Source organism: Bombus pyrosoma, linkage group LG9 (genome assembly GCF_014825855.1).
Source record: "Bombus pyrosoma isolate SC7728 linkage group LG9, ASM1482585v1, whole genome shotgun sequence".
Taxonomy (NCBI): Eukaryota; Metazoa; Arthropoda; class Insecta; order Hymenoptera; family Apidae; genus Bombus; species Bombus pyrosoma.
The window spans coordinates 12874044-12896749 of record NC_057778.1 but is presented as its reverse complement, the minus strand read 5'-3'; the positions used below and the strand labels follow the sequence as shown (position 1 = coordinate 12896749).

At 35.1% G+C, this 22706-nt stretch overlaps 3 protein-coding genes across 7 annotated transcripts; all 3 read right to left on the bottom strand.

Moving 5' to 3' along the window:
• Positions 1 to 7885: 7885 nt before the first annotated feature.
• On the bottom strand, positions 7886 to 12805 carry LOC122571047 (cytoplasmic dynein 2 light intermediate chain 1). Of its 4 annotated transcripts, none has more exons than XM_043734245.1 (7): positions 12674 to 12805; positions 10458 to 10579; positions 10269 to 10370; positions 9555 to 9881; positions 9283 to 9440; positions 8933 to 9176; positions 7886 to 8738 (listed from the first exon to the last, which is right to left on the bottom strand). In XM_043734245.1, the coding sequence occupies exons 2-7, from the start codon at positions 10497 to 10499 to the stop codon at positions 8667 to 8669; spliced, it is 945 nt and encodes a 314-aa protein (XP_043590180.1). In that variant the 5' UTR covers positions 10500 to 10579; positions 12674 to 12805; the 3' UTR covers positions 7886 to 8666. The 4 variants fall into 4 exon arrangements, with proteins under 4 accessions (XP_043590180.1, XP_043590181.1, XP_043590178.1 ...); XM_043734246.1 differs by having other exon boundaries at positions 10458 to 10538; positions 12674 to 12803; XM_043734243.1 differs by having other exon boundaries at positions 7972 to 8738; positions 10462 to 10579.
• LOC122571042 (vacuolar protein sorting-associated protein 54) lies at positions 11166 to 17148 on the bottom strand. The gene is made up of 13 exons (XM_043734231.1): positions 16906 to 17148; positions 16083 to 16461; positions 15902 to 16004; positions 15646 to 15809; positions 15367 to 15566; positions 15117 to 15302; positions 14871 to 14997; positions 14510 to 14764; positions 14011 to 14436; positions 13627 to 13907; positions 13346 to 13563; positions 13062 to 13275; positions 11166 to 12991 (listed from the first exon to the last, which is right to left on the bottom strand). The coding sequence occupies exons 1-13, from the start codon at positions 17001 to 17003 to the stop codon at positions 12730 to 12732; spliced, it is 2913 nt and encodes a 970-aa protein (XP_043590166.1). The 5' UTR covers positions 17004 to 17148; the 3' UTR covers positions 11166 to 12729.
• Positions 17149 to 17305: 157 nt separating this feature from the next.
• On the bottom strand, positions 17306 to 22590 carry LOC122571044 (kelch-like protein 10). 2 transcript variants are annotated; one of them, XM_043734236.1, is made up of 8 exons: positions 21411 to 22590; positions 21020 to 21335; positions 20236 to 20688; positions 19975 to 20144; positions 19656 to 19825; positions 19416 to 19574; positions 19134 to 19338; positions 17306 to 18698 (listed from the first exon to the last, which is right to left on the bottom strand). In XM_043734236.1, the coding sequence occupies exons 1-8, from the start codon at positions 21635 to 21637 to the stop codon at positions 18422 to 18424; spliced, it is 1977 nt and encodes a 658-aa protein (XP_043590171.1). In that variant the 5' UTR covers positions 21638 to 22590; the 3' UTR covers positions 17306 to 18421. The 2 variants fall into 2 exon arrangements, with proteins under 2 accessions (XP_043590171.1, XP_043590172.1); XM_043734237.1 differs by having other exon boundaries at positions 19656 to 19813.
• Between the last annotated feature and the right edge of the window lie 116 nt (positions 22591 to 22706).

Here is a 22706-nt window from a genome sequence, read left to right as displayed (position 1 = left end):
TGGCAAGGAACCTTACGCGTGTGACCTGCTTTTCAAATTGTATGATATGGACGTAATTGGATTTTCATTTTCGCCAGGCATTGAGCTCGATTTACATATTTAACGTTCCATTTTTATGAAATAAAGTTACAACGTTAACGTTAATCAAACTAATATATTTTTGTATGCTTCGTTTCGAAGAGGGGAAAAATATTTAAATACTAATCTTTTCGATTTGCGATCGAACGTGGCTCAAACGACACGATTGCACGGTATCGACCTTACGTGAAAGGCAGAGTTGTCGTTGGTGGAGGTTGCTTAGAAGAGTACGACAGACCGTCACCCACGTATAGCTCGGTTTTCGTCACGCTCTTACGGTTACGCGGCAATGCGAGAACACGTTTCGTAACGTAAACACGCAGTCGGTCGGCTATACACCGTATCCGGAGCGATGCTCTTTCAAGAAGCCCGTTACTTCGTCGAATTTAACCGGCCATCGTTACTCCGACCGATGGCAAAACGCAAGAGGACGAAGCCGTTCAAATTAACTAACAGTGAGCGACAGTCGATCGTGGAATCGAGACGCGTTGCATTTCTCTTCTATCCTTTCTACCTTTTCTTTCACACTTAAGAACTGTATTTATCGACACGATCGTTCGTTACATTCTACTCGATACTATTGTTCCTTTCGTTTTAGAAGGAAATAATAAACGTTTCGACGTTTTTTGTTTTATATTAGTTTACCGAATTATGCACGAACATGATAATGGAAATAGAACGAAATAGAACGAATACCTAATTCAATAAAATAATATAAAACAGAAATTGTTGTTCATCTATTATCACCTTGTGAAAGGAAAGAAACTTTTCGAACAACCTAATATGTAGCTACAGTCGATATTATAACATTGTATGCGGTTAAGTTTCGTTGTTTCGCTTTTCTTTTCTCATCAGTTCGGTACATTTCCGGCTTCGAATGCCGAATGTCTTTTTATTAGTTGGACAAAATGTCACGGAGATACGCGAATCGAAGCAAATTTAATCTTACGTAGATGCATTTAGTTACGTAATAAAATAGTACGACTTTGAGAATATCATTAGCGGAGAAAAAGTTTGCTTTCGTAAAATTATGCAGAATAATAGATCGATTTACATGCAAGAGATCACCTTCTAATGTAAATTCAAAAGCAAGTATAATAGAGCTAGATATATGTACTTCTTCTTTACGAAGAATCGTCGAAAAACGATCATTAAAGGTTCGTCTTGTTAAAATAAAGAGATGGTCGTGGTTGTTTCACATCAGAGAAACCAAGGATAAAGATAGGTACTTGATGATTTACGATACGATTAAATACCGTATATATCGGTCAACCAGTTAATATCTACAAATAGTCTGCTAATAAAATACGAAAAGTTGGAACTTTCATAAATAAGTCTAATCTCCTTGAGACCATCGATCGCGTAATTCGCATGAAAGCACGCCAGTCCTTCTATTTCGATACTGGAGCGATCATGGTGAATTCACGTTAATTGCCAGGCCTAGTGGAGCTGATTCACAAAGTTTTCGCATCGGCAGGTCTCTGATATGGCGATACCGCAATCGTCTGCATTGCAGTTCGTCACGAATACCAGTGTCGTCTGGCACACAAACAGAGGAAGTACGCTGGCATAATAAATGTCACGTGTACGGTAAAGACACTGTTGCGAGCAACGTGCCTCTGAAATTATCGTGCGAATACACACGAATGCACCCATTGCCACGTACAAAAGGGATGAACTTGAGGCCGAGTCCTGCTTTAATTTGTACGAAGCTGTGGCAAATATGCGAAGACACGGCCGACGCGATGTTTTTCAGCTGTGATTATTAAAGAAGATCTTTGACAGCGACAATTTTTTCGTTGAACACGATAAAACGGTGACAAATTGCATACTCGGCTTATGAAATTTTTCCACGGCGCAGCGAAAAGATGATCGTGGCATGAATTCCGTGAATGAAACATTTCGACTTGGCGGAATTAAAACAATGCAGATGTAGCTTTTTTCAGAAATTTGGAAACAAAAAAATATTTCCCTTTCCTTTCAACTACCTTTTCCTCTGGAAAGCTTTTCAGGACACTGCGTGTAATTATGCGAATACACGTATATTTTATTATATTACGTATTTTACGTAAGTTCCCGATACTTCTATGCTATGCTAATTACACGATAATAATAATCGATCATACCTATATATATATATCATTCCGATGGATTACGGCTACCTCTAATTACCACGCGTAATAGAACACAAATAATACGTCGATCTACTAAGCAAAAAGAAAATGGGAAAACGAATCGGACGAAAGATGAAATAAAATGATAATATACGTGATATGATAGTGAGATAATATACATAAGTACGTTTCCTGTATATTTATGGAATATACAGCTTGACGTTCGAAGACCCGAAGTTCGAATTAATGAACTTCGTACAATTGGGCGTAGAATTAATAAACCTTCGTAGGACAATAGCATGACTTATCTAATTGGATCGTAGGCTAAGAAAGCGTCGAGACAAAAGGCAAACTTAAGACATCGAAGGGACGAACGATTCTACGTACATTTTCGGTTTAATCTCTGTTATGAATACACAGTTATCGATTATTATTATTATAACTATTTCGTCGAATGATATGCCTGTGTAGGTATATTTATTTTTTATATCGGTTTTTTACAACCGGAGATACTCGAATCCTAAAATTTCATCGCTCGACTGTACTAATGAAATAAAAATTCACATTTCTTTCAGAGACGAGCTGTCTATAATTAAGGGATAAACATTTTCATGCGGCAATGCAACCTACGTTGCTGGAAAAACTAATCCTTAAAGTGTCAGACGCACGTTCCACGTTTTCAAAGCGTTCCCTAGGACAATGATCGAATTGTTCGGAGGATAACGAGCATTTGCTTCGTTATGGAATACAATTGACCCGGTTGCCACGTGGCACACACACGTATCTACGTGCCCTACAGCCTGTTGGAAGTATTTGTTCAATTTATCCGTAGTTACCCAGCAAGATCGTTATCGGACCTTTCATTGATTATTCGTTAAATCAACGCACGAATCGCGAGAAAATTTTGCGCGGCTCCGAGAATAGTTTGCGTGAGAGTCCTTACAATTTCTTATATCTTGATGTTACGATTACGTGATATGAAATCGATGCGCATGGAATGTCGAAATTTCTCCAAAGTTTGAATCTTTTCAGAAATAACGCTAAGATTTTAAGACTATATCGAAGCTATATCGGTATTATTGATATTACTCGGACAACTACAATGAACATTTGACCACGTTATCTCATGCTGAACGTTATTAATAAACAATATCACACGATGTTCTAAATCATTCAAATTAGTCCCTCAGATAAGAACAATGAACATCAATAATCTTTTATGACAACTTTCTTAAAGAGTGACGTAAAAATATTGGCAATAAGAGAAGATTTCATGGGAGCTCTATCGTTTTAATATAGTAAATATACCCTATAATTATATTTCGTTACATACTTTATGCAGCAGTCGATATGTATAGTCGAAGATATAAATATTAATGCCCAATAGATAATGTGGGACTAACGCGACTTGCATTGTTCTTTGAGTGTCGTAATTTCGATAAAATTGCATGCGCTCTGTTTTGAAATAACTACAGTACTCTGAATGATATGCGAAAAATGTTAGTTTCGTAAGCAATAAATTGACTTGATCGTTTATTTCAATTGTGCTATATGTTCTCATGTAATTCCTTGTATGTACAGAGTTGCCAAATTATATACTTCAAATATATATTATGTATTATAAATATATAAAATATATTTGAAATCTTTGCTCTCCGTTTTCAACGCTCTTTCCGCTGTAAACTACGTTATACATAAAAATAAGAATTGCCCGAATATTTGTTGACACAATTACTTTCCAAAAAACGAACAAAGAAGACCATAACGCTAATCGAAATCGAACCAAGAGGACTATGATTAATACAACGAGATAAGATTGAGAAACGAGTTTCAGTATCCTTCGGTTACCTTTCTTTCTCACTGCCATCTTCGGTCAGATTCAGAGAGGCTTCCTTTCGTGATTACTGCTAGTTCATCTCCTTTATCACGACCACTCGCAAATTATTCCTTTGCGAAAGGCAGGCGTGTATATTAAGTATCGCTTAGCACCGAAACAACTCTTGGACAAACTAGATTTACTATCTATTCTTAACGTGTTGTAGCATGTAATACAGTGGAGTCATTTAAGTTTCAAAGGTTAATTTGATTCATGTAATAAACATTTTAGTAGCGTAATTTTCAGCTACGTATCAAAGTAATACCGTCGACAAGAAACATCTTTCTCTTCGTTCGCTAATTTTTGCTCGTACAACGCTCCCGTATGCAAAGGTATTTTATATCTTTGGTTTTTGAGATATCAATGCTCCCACAGGGTGCTGCAGTTCGTCTTGTAAAAGACGTTAAGTGTATTTAGCTTCTAACTCCGATAAGATTCTTATCCACTGGTTACGATCTACCAAATTTAAATTTGTTCAATAAAAGATACAAACAGTTTGCAAAATGAAATCTTCGTCCGATAGCTGTCTTCATCTTGATCTAATAGGCTAACACTATCCTTGGTAGTTCTTAGCGAGTAATAGCGCGAGAAATTTTTGAGTAAAGCAAAGAAACAAATTCGAAATGTGATAAAGTAAGGGAACGTAGGAAGGCATAGACCGAATTGCACCTGTACCTCTTTTGGTAAACCGGAGCTGTGAAAAATATATACACGTTGCTTTAACATGGATCTATTACTCAAGATTTTGATCGGATCTTGACCTGATTTCGTGGACAATTTTTATTTCTGACTAATTCTCGTGACTCTTTCTCACGAACAGAAAGTAACAGTTGCTTTTCTATTAACTGTGTCAGTTTGAAGTCAACCTATTTTCAATTCATGTTAATTTATTAGCTGCGGAACAGGAATTAACTCGTCACTTCGGCATGATAATTTCGTTACGTAGAGTTTTTTTTTATCTTTTTACGCGTCGTCCACTTTGTTACAAATAACTAATGCTTTGCTCCTGTAGTGTATAGTTTGAGCAATCAATAAGGAGTTATAATTGAACGTCGAGCACAGTACCTACTGAGAAAAGTTAGCAATAGGTCTGTATATCGACCGATTCGACATTGTAATGCACGCTATATTTATCTGACTAAAGATGCAACAAACATTTCTGATATTAGGCTGATATAGCTGCTTCTTACGCAAGCACAAATGCAATACCTTTTATGTATTATACAACCCATATTTGGAATTATAGACTTATTTTTTCGAACAGATATTTTTTCACTTCTGCACAGGACACAGAGAAAAAAACTGACTGAAATAATAATTAAGATAGTTAAAATTCTCATAAACTTCTTAGATCAAAATTTTATTCAACTTTCATCGCTATGATACGTGATTTTGGGCGCAATGAGTCCCACGCGTCCAAATACGAAATAATATTTCGAAATCTTCAACATTCTGCATAACTTATCGCTCAATTCTAAATATAGATACTTTTATATTGTCATCTTAATATTTTCATGGTTCTAAATGTGACTCAATGGCTTGATCGTGATCGATTACTTAAAAGATTCCATCACCTGTGCAATTTAGACGTTTAATAAAAATATCAAATGTTTCGCGATATTTAATATCAAACGTTTAGTCATATCGTATTGTACGTATGATCTCATCATTCCCATGCCAGATATATAATTTCGCACACGACGCGTCTCGTCCTATCATACGTATATAATATAATATAATTAAGTTAGATTTCCGATCTACATACTTCGGTATAAATCAGTGAATCGCAGAACAACGGAATAAGTTGACACGCCAGTGATTGATCAACATCTCCCAGACAAGCACGTTCAGACCCAGAGTGTACAAATTTGGAAGTAAATTTCTCGACCGGTATACTATATGTGTATATGTACAGCGTACACTTGCATATAAAGCACCGCTATCAATACATATAAACATTCGAAACACTCTCGCGTTAACTCAGCCGTCACGATGCGTGTAATTAATTCTCATTAAAGACTCGTTACCTTCTGCTCGTGAGTTACGGTACCAAAATCACGCTTAAACTGTTAACAAGCGTTCGCGAACGCGATTAGGGAACCCTCTATGCTTTCTCCGCACGCACATGAAACTACAAAAGAACGCATCGGCCGTGTAAGTGATATTTAGTACAATAGAAGCACACTTATTCGGATGAGAACGTACCTAGTGCACGATTAACCAAACTACTGTCAGTGGAATTCATTTACGTATCTGGTCGTGAATTTCTATTATTTGAGCAAAGAATGATGAAAGAACGATGGAAGAATTCGCAAACTCTAATTATATGAATTGTTTGTCGTGCAACGAGTTTAGATAAATTGAATTCTACAGCGCCAAGGGAATGGTTTCTCTGAAACTGAAAAGTGGTCTTTTAGAATTTCACCGTAACTTACTTACTGAAAATTTTGTGCGTCTTGAAACGAAATCTAACCACATTATCTGGCCTATACGTTGTCTTTGATGGGGCCTTTGACGTCTATGTCAATTAGTCATTATTAAAAGTACACCTTCCTCGATAAATAGTCAGATAAGATGCCTACTCGTGACCAGTTAGCGAAGCAATAGTGTATTTATGCGGGCCGATATTGATCATTGAAAAAACTTAATCCCGTAAATAAGAAAGATACGTGCAGAAAGGACGACCAGATAACTGTCCAGACAGGGCGCGTTCACATCGGAATCGATAATCGCGAGAAGCAGTCGCAGGAGGGGGCGGTCTATGATCACCGCGATATACATTTCGAACATCGTGTCGGTCGGACGAGAACCAACCATCAATTCTTGGTTTTATCGATTCGATACGATCGAATTACCGAAGCCTGATTCGCAGTGACAGGTGTAACGATCAACGACACTGATCTGGGAGGAGCCAATCACTGACACCGACACCGACACCATGTCGATCTTGTTTTTTCAACTCACCTGTTCGAATCGTCGGTGCAACTCCGTTAACAAACGATTACGAAACTCGTGCGACACTTCTACACTGTCACGATCTTCCAGTGTCAAATCTTGCAGTATCGTTTCGTGAAGGTGGGGACACACAGAGCGCGACCGATCTATGGTTGCGAGATAATAAAAAAACGCGCGAATAACGAGAAGGATAGAATGCACGAGGTGGAAAAAGCAGTAGAGTAAAACGAAAGAGAAAGACAGAGGAGACAGCGAGGGAGGGAAAAGCGCCGGGAAGATAACAGTCGCGAATCGGTGGAACCACTAGCGCAGTAAAATTTGGTGTGGACAGTTGACACTGTTGGCTCGTTGCAGGGGCGCGACAAGCCCGGACAGAGCACACGGCACCGCGCGCGCCTCTATCACAGCGGCATTTTCACTGAGGAAACCGAGGCCAGAAAGCGAGAGGCCCGCGACGCAGCGAAAACCCCCCCAGTCGGATCCCGTTTTCGTAAACTCTCGACTCCGACTATCCGCGTATCGGGAGCGACCCGTGTACCTCGAGGCGCATGCGCATCGCACCGCAGCGCGCACGCGTCACCGTTCGCCGCCGCTGCTCTTATCAGCGCACTATTCCACTGCCGCTAGGAATCGGGAGCCGTGCGACGACACCCTCCCCACCTTTCCCCTACGCTCTCGTTCTCGCTATACCCTATACTCCCTTCGATTTCACGGTGAACCGTTGTTGGGAAAGGGCGAAACAACAGACGCGTGCGCGATGACACGGCTATGGGTAATTTCATCGCTACCGAGAATCGAAATCGTATGATTTGAATGATTGATTTCGAGGAAGATCAGTCGTTTTATTTCGATGAAAGTAAGTTCCAGTGAAACAACTTTAATAACGTATCGTTAATTTAGTGTTAATATTATTTAAGACATTTTTATATCGAATTTAAGATATTTTTCATCTAGTAGATTATTTATTAACGGACTCATTCGTCGTAATTCTGTATATTCATAAAATTTTGTATGACCATTCTTCAACAAAACATTTGGATTTTAAAATAATCACTTATTAGAAACTATAATGTGCATATTCAGGAATAAAAGTAGTTTAATTGATATATATATATATATATATATACATAGCTAGTTACAAATATCGATTTAATAGATTCATCGATTACTAATATTAATATTTTTAAATATTGTGCTCGTACAAGAATATTAAACTCAGTAGAATCATCGTACGCTTACTTGTACAAGAATCTATACTATAACTCTTTTTAAACACGATAAATACACTTTATCGTTAGCCTTATCGACGTTACCATTGTAGGCATTCATGCCTCTTGTAGTATAGCTTAACATGTGAACTAGAAAGAGCACAATATCGCACGAATGATTTTGTAGATTCTACGTGTACATATTTACGTAGATGTAAATAAAATAAGCCTTTTGGGTAAAATGAGATTTTCGGATAGTAACATGTTAAATACAAACTAGGTAAACTGGAATTTTTCGCTTGTCGGAGATTTCTTTCAATCTCAATAAGATCAAGTACGTGACAAACATGCATTAGGGGGATTTCTCGAAAGATTTCTTCCCCTTTTTACATGTACTTGTGATGAATCCATATGACGACACAGTGTTATCTAATCCTATGATGGATCCGGAATAGGAATTTGAGGTATTCGTCCTTCCAACATATCGTGAAGCAGAATATTAATTTCCTACAAATAAATTACTTTCAGTTTCTGGGATGAATAGTATTGGTAAAATTAAGCTAAAGACTGTAATAAGATTACAATAAACAGTCATTTAAGATATTAATCTTAGAAGAGAGAAATCCTGCTTAAAAAAATTAAAAAAGAAAAACAAATTTTTTCCTTCCTTGCAACGTATAAATTAAATTACTCAGTGATACCTCTTCTCTCTGAGCTCGTAATCTGTCGATGATCGGTTCATTAAAGTTGGGGTCGTTACTTGGATCCTCCAGAATAATTTCGTTGCTTCTTGACTCTTGCGGTATACGAGTAACGTAAATCTGTTTGATGGTATCTAAGATAGCCGAAGGTCTGGTTTGAGGAAATTGCAAATCGATCGATGAGAGGGAGTCTGCACCGGCAGATATCGCTAATGGCTTCTCAAAATCTGTGCACTTGGTATCGCTGATTTATAATTTTCAAGAAAAGGCAAGTTATATCGATTCAATGTCAAAATTTTGCAATATCAAAGTATACAACTATTATTTTGATAATCAATATAGAAACTTACGAAAGTTGAATACCAAATCCATAGTGAGATAACAAGTCTTTAGTTCTTCGTAATAAAGATTTATCTTTTGCGGAATGATAATAGAGTCCTGCGCCTAAAATGTGAGCTGTAGCTCTTAATATTTTCCCAACTAATTCTATTTTATCCAAACTTAAATCCTATTTCAAAATCATTAAATAATTTATTATTTCATAATAGTTTTCGATTTAATAACTATCTATAACGATATATTTTACAATAATATTTTACATTGGAAAATATGCTTAAGATACCTTAAATTGATCATATTTTCCACCAATAAGGCAAAGTTTCATGGGAAATGGATCGACTTCTCTTTCCACTGCTTGTTTTCGTTCTTTAATACGTTGTTGTTTGAGTTCCTGAATTATTTTATCATCATAACTCATTTTCATTGCATTTCGAACTACCGAGAAAGCTTCTTCGAAAGTGGTCCATAAAATCTCCGGTTGCGATAAATCCAACATAATCAATATCGTAACATGATGAGGAGAATGAGTCAAAGACGAACCTGTCATTGCGGCTGATACTAATGAAGAAGTTAAATGTCCTACTTCCCAAACATGCACGATATTTTTTATCTGCGCCGATAATAAGAATTAAACAAGAAATAAAGTTACAGTTAAATATTTGTCGTTATCGTCATAACGTGTGTACACAGTTACATAATAACATGTTTTGTCCTTCTTTATTTCTACTGTTTCTATGTACATTTTCGATTTGTTATTTTAATTATTGATCTACCATGGTTATTTATATTTTAGTGAATGAAATATTCTTAACTGATTCTTACGAATAAATGATATTTTCTGAACTGTAACGTATACGACTGACATATTTCTTATTTATTTTCTAACCAATTAATTTAGTTTTAACTTTCTCTAAACATTATTCGAAATTTGTATACTTAATTTCATACTTATTTGTTATTTGAATAATATGGTATCATAAAATAAATGAAAACTTACTAAACTCTTCCCAGCTTTACGTCCAAAAGAATAATCCATCGCGATAGTTGGTTTCGGTGCCTCATCTTTTTCGAGAAATCGATGTACGATCGTAGTCTTGCCCTAAGAATACATATTTCTTCTTCATAATTATAAGTAAGTAATTTTTATCGATAGATAATTATTTAATAGTTTCAGTCAATTTATTACATACAACCCTCTTGCTACCAACAATGATAAATGAGCGTTCATGCGTTTCAATTGGATTAGTCTTACGGTGTTGCTCTTCTTCTAAACAAAGACGCAAAGCGTGATCTCTAACATTTTGTTCACTAAAACATAACCACGTAATATCTATGTGTTTTCATTGTCTGCATTAGTGTTCATAAATATACAAAATATTCGACATTTTAAAAATATATAATTAAAATATTTCAAGCTAACGTAAATGTTATTAACTTGCAGTATAAGTACATATTAATAGATACGTACGAATTTTGATCTGTCATTTTATTTTTGACCCAAAGATTTCGAACAAATGTTTACAAATATCATAATAATCACACAGTGATGTAAGTATATTTTCTATATCGTTCCGTACTTAGATAGGTTATGAAAATGTTTTGATTTTCGTTGTTATAGCAACCGAGCAATAGAATGTTTCATTTATAAAATTGATAGATAAATAAAATTCAAGATTTCCTTTTATTTGGTGAAATAAAGATGTTTAATATGTTATATATCGAAGTAGTTATATTTTCTCATTTCTACATGCATATTCAACAAGGCATCACGAGTTTCGACGATTAAATTTACAAGATTACAAGATTATATTAATTAATCGCGGGTCACTTTCTTGCTAATTTAAAATTTCTTTTGTTAGAGAAACTTGTTTATGAATTAGAAAAGTACAAGAAATTATTGTAGTGTCTTTATTTATGTACAAAATGGACTAGATGAAGTTAATAACGGAATGCACCATATACCAGATATTTATAATAAATTAAAACTACTCTAAACAAACATAATTTCAGAAGGTCATATAAGCCTGCCACATCGTAACTGTACAATTTATTAGTAACTGAAGAATATTAGCTATTAGTAACCTTATCTTTGGTTATGAGGTTGAAAGAAATATTTACAATCCATTATAAAATCCATTACAATGTAATTAAGCTGTAATTTATAATTCTTTTCAATATCTTTGAATAGAAATAAACACGCGTGATAAGAAATTAAACATTACTTGAAATGCATTATTTTTTAATTCTTTTGCAAGTTATTACTTAGGTTTTTGCAATTGTAGGTTTATAATATACACGTTTGTTGCATATACATATACATTCATATGCAAAAAAGAATATGAGATACAGGGTATTTCAAAAACTTTGATAAAAATCCCCATATTAATATATTCTAGTAAACAATATGTTCAACAGTAAGATATGCTTACCATTTAGAAATTAGTCATTCAATAATCTGTCAATAAAAACAGATTAATGCTATATATAAAAATGTTTAAATAATCATTGTCGCAATCTATCTGTCAACATACTCTTTATAATCAGTTCGAGTAATGAACACAGCAATAAAAGCAGTCATATTTCGTCTTTCATTATTCTTATGCATATTTTAGGTCTTGATACGTTTCATTAACAAAATGTATAAATTTCTAATTTCTTATTCTGTAATATTATATTTAAAAAAATCCCAATTTTGAAGAATAAAAGATATCCAAATAACGCATAAATAGTTACGGAAAAAATGAACAAATAATTTAGTACCTATCTTGGTCCTTCTACTGCATGCTTATTTTTGCGTACATGCTAAATTCAATTCATCTGAATCATTTCAACAATAACAAATTCCTGACATGCTTACTATGGTATTCAATTGCAAATAAACTTCGTATATTTAATCTTATTGGTATGGAAGAAAATAATTTTCTACTATTTGTATAGATTTCTTTGTGTACTTATTCATACTTACATATGAAATTTTATATTTGAACACTATGGCATATAAGATTACTTGGGAGACGCAAAATATGTGTAATTGAATATTAGTAATCGAGTTAACTTACAATTTGTAATGAGATGTCAACGAACAATACAATATCATATTTTTTAAACAAAACTGATTATTATTTACACATATTTTTAAAATATTGAATAGAGCATTTTATAAAAATGCTGCTTGTTAATTCTTTATATATATATATACATATATATAAAGAATATATTATATATATATATATAAATATTATCAAATCAATTTCGTATTCCGTACAACCTTATAAATAAAATAATTATACATATTTATATGGATAATTTCAATACAAGCCACATTTTTAAAAATCCGTCAAAACGTTAATAATCACTGAGATGTAACGCATGTGAAGGAAGACCGTAATAAAGATTAGTCACCTTTTTCTACAATATTTCATTGCTTCTATTATGCAATATATCACGCGCTCTGCATGTTATCTGGTCCATATATCACTCATCCAATTGTCATCTAATTCATTAGTTGGTAACACTTTTAATTTTCGCAATGCCTCCAGATAAAATGTAAGTTCAGATGTGACTACACCATGTTGTGGACCACCGTTATTCACTATATTCATTTTGACTAATTGTTCTCTAAGTTTTTCTTTGAAGGATATATTTACTGTACGATATAGAGTTTGTACTTCAACTGCTGGGAGAATTCCAGAAACTGCTTCGTGTAATTTCATTAAATAACTGTAATTAGAAGTTTAAGATGTATAGTAATTATAATTATAATAAAATAATCGAATCGTGTAATAGTTACCTAGAAATATTTCTAAATGATTTTGATGGTACTGGTGGCCTTGCAGTCCATTTTGATATTTGACCACCTAGTAGATTGTCGACAATAGTAAGAATTTTGCTTTCAATTTCTTTCACATGTGCACGGATATCTTTTTCAACGCTATCCAGTAATGCAACGCCACCGCTTATACTAGATGCACCAAGTCCACGACTAGGTTTTTGTTCTGCAAACGCTAGAAGATAATTCTAGTATTAATATCATAATCGTAACATAAGTTGAATGCTAAGTAAGAATCGACTTACTTTGAAAGTGTGATTTAACATAAGGCATAAACCACAAAATTAGTTTCAAACTGCGCGCTGCTAATACAAGTATTGTACTAGTAATAGTCTTTAAACCAGCAACTTGCATTGCTCCAGCTCCAAGGACAAGTTGACAACAACGTGAATTGTAATGCCGCAGTAATTCAGCTAAATGCCTTCCAATTGTTCCTGATAAAGCTATCAGTTCACTGCCAGTTCTAAAAATAAAATTTCATTGAGCGTTTCACAAAATATTCATAGATTTAGAATTAAAATGTTACCTGCAATATTCGTGTATCATTTGTATAAGCATTAAAGCTGTACCAACAATGGCATATTTTTCATCTTCTATCATAATGAAGTTTTGGACATTATCTTTTTTAACTTTATCATCGACTTTAAATAGATTTGGTGGAAAAGTTTTGTTTTCATATACATATGTTACTAATGACTGAAATTCTGGTGGTACATCAGCTTGTTTCCACCGCTCAGATTCTAATAAAAGGGTGAGCTTTGTTTTGAGCTCAGTATGAAATCTTTGAATGAATTTACCTGCTTGTGCCTATAAAAAATATTATATTAGAAACTGTAAGTTACAAAATATAAAATACTGGTACATGGTTAATATAATATAAACACACAATTTATATATAAGCAGCACACACCTTAAACGCAGATCGTAAACCTGTGCATTGTTTACCACAGAGTTTCTCGCAAGTTTCTGTAAACGCTTCAACTAAATTGGCTAGTTGACATACTTGAGCTGTTGTTGCCCTTTTGCTCAACCACGATGATTTATCATTCCAATTTTGATGTTCTTTTTCTTCTTGTTTATTATTTGAATTTTCATTGTTTAGTTTCTCTTTTTCGCTTTGTAATCTATCTTTATCATTTGTACCTGCAGAAAGCAGATTTCCCATTCGCTCATGACAATAATCACAAATCGAAGTTATCATATCATTGAGTTTTATTGTTACTCGCGAATGTTCTGCTTGAGTTAACAAGCGATCGGGAATCGTATCATCGAATGATCCGTCACGTACTCGGCCTGCCGCTAAGTCTACTGTATCTCGCATTACATCGTGAACAGCCTAGGGATGTGTATCGTGTCAAAAGGTTATGTTTTATTAAGGAATAATTTTAAAAATATGATGTAGTATATACCTTAACTCGCAACAAGAGGAATGTTAAAGATTGTATAGCATTGTGAAGTAATGTTAATCTTTCCGCGAGGGAAAGTCCACCAACTTCTAAAGCTGCAGCTTGTTGATCACTGCAACAATCACTCGCTGCTAAAGCTTCTATGACCCTCTGTTTTGTTACAGCTCGGACCGTTGTTACAGCTTCTTCTTTGTAAGTATCCACAAATTGAAAATGTTTTTGCCGCAGGAGACCAGAAATGATGGAGACAAGTTTATCCTGTTCGTTGAGGATGTACAAATGATCTCACTGGGAAGAGATGCATGAAGGTTTGTTTGCTACAAACTAAGTATGTAAAATTTTTAAAAATTTTACATATACTTACACTATCCAAAACTGTATTTTCCTCGCCTAATGGTCTGTTTAAATCTGCAGTTGCATATCTTTGAAATTCTGTAGATAACATTTTATCAACAAGTTTTTCCATTTCTGTCAATTGAGAGCTTAAATGTCTAAGCAAGACAGAAAAAAGGTAAATAAGACATATATATATAAATATATATATATATCTATATATATGCACATGTATATATTTATCTTATTAGCAGAATATTTATTTATATAAATGTACCTAAAACTATGTATTCCATTCAATTCCTGTAAAAGTATTTCTTGTGTCGTAGCAATGAGATCTAAGGCTGCAACATAATCTGGTGTAGATAACAACAGTTGTATCATTGGTTGACTTTGGTGTACTGTAGCCATAAGTTTCAGCTTTTCTTGAACCAATAATCGATTAGATCTCGCTCGTTCCAACCTAGAAATATATCCAAATAAAAATTGATATAATACTAGAAATGTCAAATAATTTGATAATTCACCTTAAAATTTCCAAAGAATCATTGACTAGATGCTTATCAACTTGGTGTATATTTTTTCTAAGGGCTTTCAAAACTGTGATAGTTTGTGTAAGTTGCTCCATTAGGGCGTCGTGAGAAGTCATAGCATGGAAAAATGCTTGAGATTTGGAAGCAACTTGCTCTGCTATTCTAACTTCAACAACATCTAAATAATGACTTAGCTATTCCACAAACAAATTTAAAATATATTATTGATTTTAATTCTTGTATTTTATGCAATATTTAATATCACTGGTATACCTTCTCTTGCATTTGTTTTACATTCATAACTATATTAGAATCCTCATTTAATAATCCATTTTTGGAAAATGGAAATACAGCATAAAAATTATCTTTCTGAGAAAGATCCAAATTAGGTATCAAGAAGATTTTTGGGATATTAGATAAATCAAATTGCATTTGATCTGTAAATTTTCAATTTAAGAATTCTATATCATGTAACAAAAAAAAAAATATCACTATTTCATTATAATATTTATATAAATACTATATTTACCTAAAGATTTAACTTTTCTTAAACTTGGGAAGTTTTGTAACAACTCGTTAGGTGTAGTTGATTTATTGGCATTTGAATTCATACGCGAATGTTTTCGGTATCTCTGTAATAAGGACGATCTTTAGATTACTTATATTTCGGTGGAATAAGTATATCACTTTTAAGCACATGTAATAATTACCCTTGTAATTTTCTTTAAATACGATTCAAAATGTTGCATCGTGATTTCAGGAAGGTAGGGACTTTTAGGTATATCAACTTTCTCTACGAATCCATCTCCCCAAGTACGAGTTAAAAAGTTACTTTGTTTTCCTTTGAAAGGATCATTTAAAACAGCTGGTAAATTCTGTGCTGCAGAATACACAGTCCACGAGGAAGAAGGCTCTGACAATTGACCGTTGCTTTTACGTTGTTGTTGCATCGTCGCGTGCTTAGTAGCATGTGCTATATAATCTTTGTCAGAAACACCCTCCACAGGAAGACTAGTGCATACTCCATTATAACCATAAAGGCACACAAACGAACCTCCCTCCCTAGAACAATGCTGATCTCTTAAATGTCTGAAATCAAATTACATACTGGTGGTTAATAACATTTAACGTTTAAGTTGTACAGAAGCCAAACTAATCGAAGCCAAATTACGATCAATCGCTTAGTGTTTAAAAAAATAAACATTAATCGTGTATTTTAAAAAGTATCAAAATTAAAAAGTTTCCAGAAATTGAAATTGATCAGTTTAGTTTCCGAGTGGTTCATTTGTCGCTATATTACATTTTCTGGGCGTGTAATTTATTTTATAAAAAGTATATTCGGATCCGCGAGCGATATAATTAATTTTTCATGCGATTTAGATACAAGTTAAGTATGATACAATACGTGTACAAAAGTTATCGAAAATTGTAAATGATTTATACTGTCCAGGATATTAAAAATGCACCAAAGCTAGAGCCATTTCTTACGAGATATTTTTTTGTGACAAATAGATCAGGGACAGGTGGACCCACCTTATGAAATCTTCTATTTGCTTGAACGTAAGGTTAGTACAATATTCACAAATCAGAACGGTAGGTAACGATTCGGATACTTTCACGACTTTCGCCATTTTCCATTTGCAGCTTTACTTCGCCATTCTGTCACCGATTTGTATAATTTACAGCACATCGAAGTCCGCAAACGGTAATTAAACTTTTGACAACTACTTCGCAATTCTACTTATTCCCTATCGTTCAGCGTTGAACACACGTCGAACATAGTCTAGCTCTTTACTCTTTAACAAATATAACACGTTTCACAATTCATGCTGACCAACAAACAACGAAAAGTTCCTAGATATACTACTTCCAAATGTTCCAGAATTAGTTACAAATATATAATATATTTTTGTGCACAAACTGCAAACAAAATAGATTGCGTTACGTTCTACAAGGAGTTCCATGTAAACGAATAAAAATCACGGAAATATAAAACATATATATGTGTATGCATATTAAACAACAGATATCTAATATTGTAACAGACGTAAGTGCTTACTTGATTTTTTGAAACCAGTTCTTAAATTTGATGAGATATGGAAAAAGTATATATCCGAATTATATAGGTCATTATATAATTTTATTTATAGTTACAAATCCGTTTAATTTGAGCATAATCTAAAAAACACTTGTACAGCAATTGATGAAAAAAAAAAAAAAGAAAGAAACAGCTGTTTCAATCAATATGAACAATTTTTTAAAAGAGAAACATTGATACAAAGTAAAAGCTGTACAATTTGCTTGTCAATGTCTTTTTATTGATCGTTGTAAAGTTCCATTTCAGCAGTTTTAGTCGATATTCTTCATCGACTTTAATAATATATATCATAGATCGTGCCTTTCTCCTTATTAGAATCGGCTTTCTCACGCACACATATAATTCGTTTATATGTATACAGTCGTTCAATAAACTTGGTAAAAAAATTGCATCACAAAAACAGGCAATAAAAATATGTCTTGTATAAAAATAAAACACATGTCGGTTAACAAACTCCGGTAAACACGAATCTGAAAATATTATCCTGTTTTAACAAGCGTGCTATCGATTCTAAAATTCCATTTCAAAAAGCTATCTCCCTGTTTATCGTTAACAACAGGATATTTTACACTATATAAATCTTTCATAATCGTTACATTTTCTCGTCTTTAAGATCTTTAGGATCGTGTTTATTCTAGATTTATTCTACCACCGGAAATTTGCAAGCAGACTACGATTATATTAAAAGAAACATTTCGAAATCGAAAGAAATGAGATTGTTTCATCCTCGATATTTGCAAGCATTGCTCTCAACAAATTGAAGATATAAAATCTGTAAAATGGTCTCTTCTTAATACGTACGCCATCAATCGCGTTAGCACTTTCTTCCAACATAATCGTAGGCTAATTAAATCGTTTTGAACGTTCGTTGTTCTATTACTTCAATTATCGTCCGTCCGACTGACCGTAAAACCTATATAGTCCTATAAATATCTCGTTAAATCATTATTCTTAATTTTGTCGATTCTCGTTGCTGGAACCAGTATTTTGAGGCATCGGTGGTGGTGCGGGTATTTCGTTATTGAAAGAATTTTCGCTATTTTGCTGGATTTGATCTTGCTGAGGTTGATGTTGACTGCGGTGAACTTCCAATGCTAGCAGTTTCTGCCGTTTCTCTTCCATCAAACGTTCACGGTGTTTATGAATGTAGTCGTTTACGTTTGGTAAACCCATGATTACGCAGGCTGATAACGCTGAACGATATACGTTCATGTCTGTTGCTTCGTACCTGTAGGAAGCCATCGAATCGAAGTTGAACGAAGCAGGCTCTTAATACACAGTATGAAAATTCCGAATTTCTAATGATAGAAATTTGTAATGATAGAAAGTAAAGAGGGCATAACAAGCGTAACATCGTCGTCGCTATTTTTAGACGATTTTCTGCCTCTCATTTCCTCGAGAAAGAATCTACAACGACACTTTTTAAAGGTTCGACACTTTCGAAGAAGCAGCAATCGACTCCGAAGTATCCATTCGTGCGCGAATAAAATAAAAAATGTGATCAGGTGAGAAATATCTTCCTTTTAAGCACCCATTAAGAGCAATAATTTTTGTTCAGAATTCTTTTATACGGATTATAGTGGCAAATTCGTTTAACGCGAATGTATGAAGAGAAGAGAAGAGAAGCAGGATTACAACGATTTAAAAGAATTTTCATACTCACCACTCGTTCGTCTTTTCGTCGTAACACTCGACGTGATATATCGTGGTAACACCGTTGAATCCACCAATGGCAAAGATCATGTCGTCGATCACCTCGATCGCGAAATTACTACGCGAATTGTACATATCAGGGATCGGGCTCCAAATATCCGTCGCAGGGTTGTATTTCTCTCCACTGCACATTCTTGATATTCCATTGAAACCCCCTAGAAAAATGAATTACCATACGATCAGTAAGAAATGCGAAAAAAAGAATTCTTCTGATAAGGATTTGAATAATTACCGATAACGTATACGTTGTTGTGATAAGCTATACAGGACACTCCACTCCTACGCGATCTCATCGGAGCTATCATAGTCCACTGATTGGTTTCTGGATCGTACACCTCGGCTGAATTTAAACATTCGTGGCCATTGAAACCTCCCGTGATGTAAATTTTGTCTATATTACACGAAAGTTAGTATCTGATTAGCTGCTATGTGTCTATAGCGTATAAAGAAAGCGATTAAGATGGATCGGCACCATTCAAAGTAGTTGCACTGGCATCCGATCTTTGACAATTCATGGGTGCTATCAAGGACCATTGGTTCGTCTTATAGTTGTAACGTTCCGCGGTGCTTTGTCGATAATATCCGTCGTATCCTCCCATCGCGTAAATTAGATCGTTGAGTACGGCAACGCTAACGTAACACCTAAGATGTCAGATAATTTGTTCGAGAAGATATTGATCGTGTGGAAATTTTTGACAAAATTTCACCATCGAACACTAGACACTACGACCCACTAGAAGGGAATCGAACGTTTTATATATAGTTTAGTTTGCAAATTTGATCTCTGTAACCTTCTAGCGTTCATCGGAGCAACTTCTCTCCATATTTTAGTGACAGCGTTGAAGCAACGACAACTGTTGAAATAGTCTGCACCGTCGAAACCACCGATCACGTAAATATTAAAACCGACCACCGCAGTTCCATGATACGCACGAGGTCCGATCGGATCTACTTCTTCCACCTTTATTTTTTGATCGTTTTACATAATTGTGATTATTTCCTCGTTAAACGTAAAGCGACGTAACAACTATTTAAAAGCATGAGATATCTACCTTGACCCATCGATCCGCTCTGGTATCGTAGGTTTCTATGAAATTTGTAGGACTTCTGCCACTCCATCCACCTATAGCGAACAGTATTTCATGGGGAACTCTCGGTCGTGCTATTTTCGGCGTTGGTACCTCTCCATCCTTTTGTGTAATAATTTCCAAATCGTACAAGAATTTCAAAGTTTCGATAATGATAGGTCGACAGGCTTCGTTTCCAGTAACATACGGATGGTCTTTAACGTTTTCGAGAAAAAATTGCGTATCCAAGAGGCCAAGGCGAATATTCTTCATGAGATCGACGATAAATTCTTTTCGAGATTGAGGATCGTAGTCGATCCATTTTAATACCAGTTCCCAAACCGTGTCCTCGCTCTTGACATTCAGTTCGTCGGCTCCGATCAGAGCGGTTAGCTCTTCGATCGGTAAGTGGAGAATTTCCTCGCTTCGTTGAGCTACCTGCATCGAATCGAACCGTCAGTCTGGTTGTTTGTTACGCCGAGTTGGCGGAGAATAAGGAAAAGCTGGAGAATCGATGAAGCATAAAATATTAATTTTATTAGTCACCGACGGCATTCAATTTTGATACGACTGGCCAGTAACGTCGCTACACTTTTCCAACGAAATCCTTTAGAACGGAATATTTTATTTCCCGATAGAAAGATCGCGGACATTTGTCGATTTATGGAAATGAGAAAGAAAAGGGCCGCGTGTAAGGAACGTTATCAAAGTTGAAAGCGTTATCAAGCGCTATGGAAGAGTCTTAACAAAACAACGGAAGCGTAATGACCTGTACAAAATGTCTCATAACGTAACGATACGCGCTGTTTTCCAATCCTTTGCAGAAATGTTCCCTTGCGAATCTCATGATGCTGATGCAATTCTCCGGCGCTAGATTTTGTTTGAGATACTCGCAACAGAAATCGAGAACGCCGAGAATATTTAGGTAATCGGCGGTGACCAGCAGCTGACACACGTTTTCGTTATTTACGTTGATGGAACGCAAGTACGCGTATTCGAGAAGCAGATTCATCATATTGCTACTGACACCAGGCAGAAGCACGTCGGTTTTCTCGCGCGAGTGCAACGTGGTTGTGAATAAGGTTCTACGAATGATCGATACGATATTAAAAAATACGTAATACGTAATATGGTAGCATATTGCGTAGAATTATATAGACCTAAAATACGGACTGCAAGCTGACAAAATGGCGCGGTGAATCGGAAACACGCCTCCATCTTCGAGCCTTAAGACCGCGTCGCAGAGAAGGTTGTTTTGTCGGAAGTCGTAAAGCGATTGCATCGCTTGCGTGCTCATACATCGGCCACCGCTTTCGGCAATCAGTCGTTGTGTGTTGCTTTCGTGCAAATCGATATCCCTGCTGTTGTCGTTCGAGTCTACATCCATATCAAATTTCCTCAAAATTCGGCCACGAATTTGTTCGAGGATCCGCGACGACAAAGGTGGAGAAACACTTTATCCAGTTCCGACGATCGTGCGACGCTTGAAAATTTTCTAATCGTATCTTTTATTTTAACAATCAACGATTTCCATCCTTGAATACTTTTCATATTTCATTTTAAATAGTGGACAATTGATATAGAAGTAAGTAGGTAATCAATGAAAATAAAAAGTAATTTACTGCGACGAACATTCGATCCATTCGTTCGTTTATTACGAATCGTCTAAAATTGTCATTGATCGTATGATCGAATTACTTTCTTTATCGATTAACTAACGAATATCATGATCATACCTGTGAAACGAAGAATACCGGTGACTTGGTTAATTTTCAAATCGTCCAATAGGTTAGAGTTTCCAGTGCTTGGCAATGATTTTTATCGATTAGACGGTGTAATTTTTTACGATTTTAACCCTTCGAAACTCGATCGAGCAAATACTATTGATCGTAATGGACGGTTGAGTTACGATTCGGTACCAATTGTGGTGGGAAATGCCTTTGACTGATACTTGTACGCGTTGCAATTTCGTATGTGTCAAAAATGATTCTGACACGTGGACGGACGGACTCGAAGACCAGAAATTGTACGATGAAGATTTAAAAAAAAGAAGGGAAACGATACGGAGTGGAGCGGAGGAGATGGGTGGCAGACAGATACAAACTATTTTGTGTGATTTTAAAAGAGAGTAAATGTCGCCTCTGGCTGTGACATAGGTCTTACATGTCCGCCGTTCAGTCTAGGACTGTCTTCTAACAAATGAGCACTTTGATGGCAAGATTCAAGGTAGTCATATTATAGTAGGAAAATCTTGGCTTGTAAACCGGCTTTTAATTCATTTATGGGAATATTTATCGCGCGATTTCGATAAATGTGTGACAACCGGCGAAATAATTTACGAATATGGAAAAGAGATAGTCGACGAAATATGTAAAACGGAGATACGTAATAGCGGGAATTTAGTCGTAGATTGATGCTTTTTGGAATTCGATATGTATATATTAAAGATAATGCGA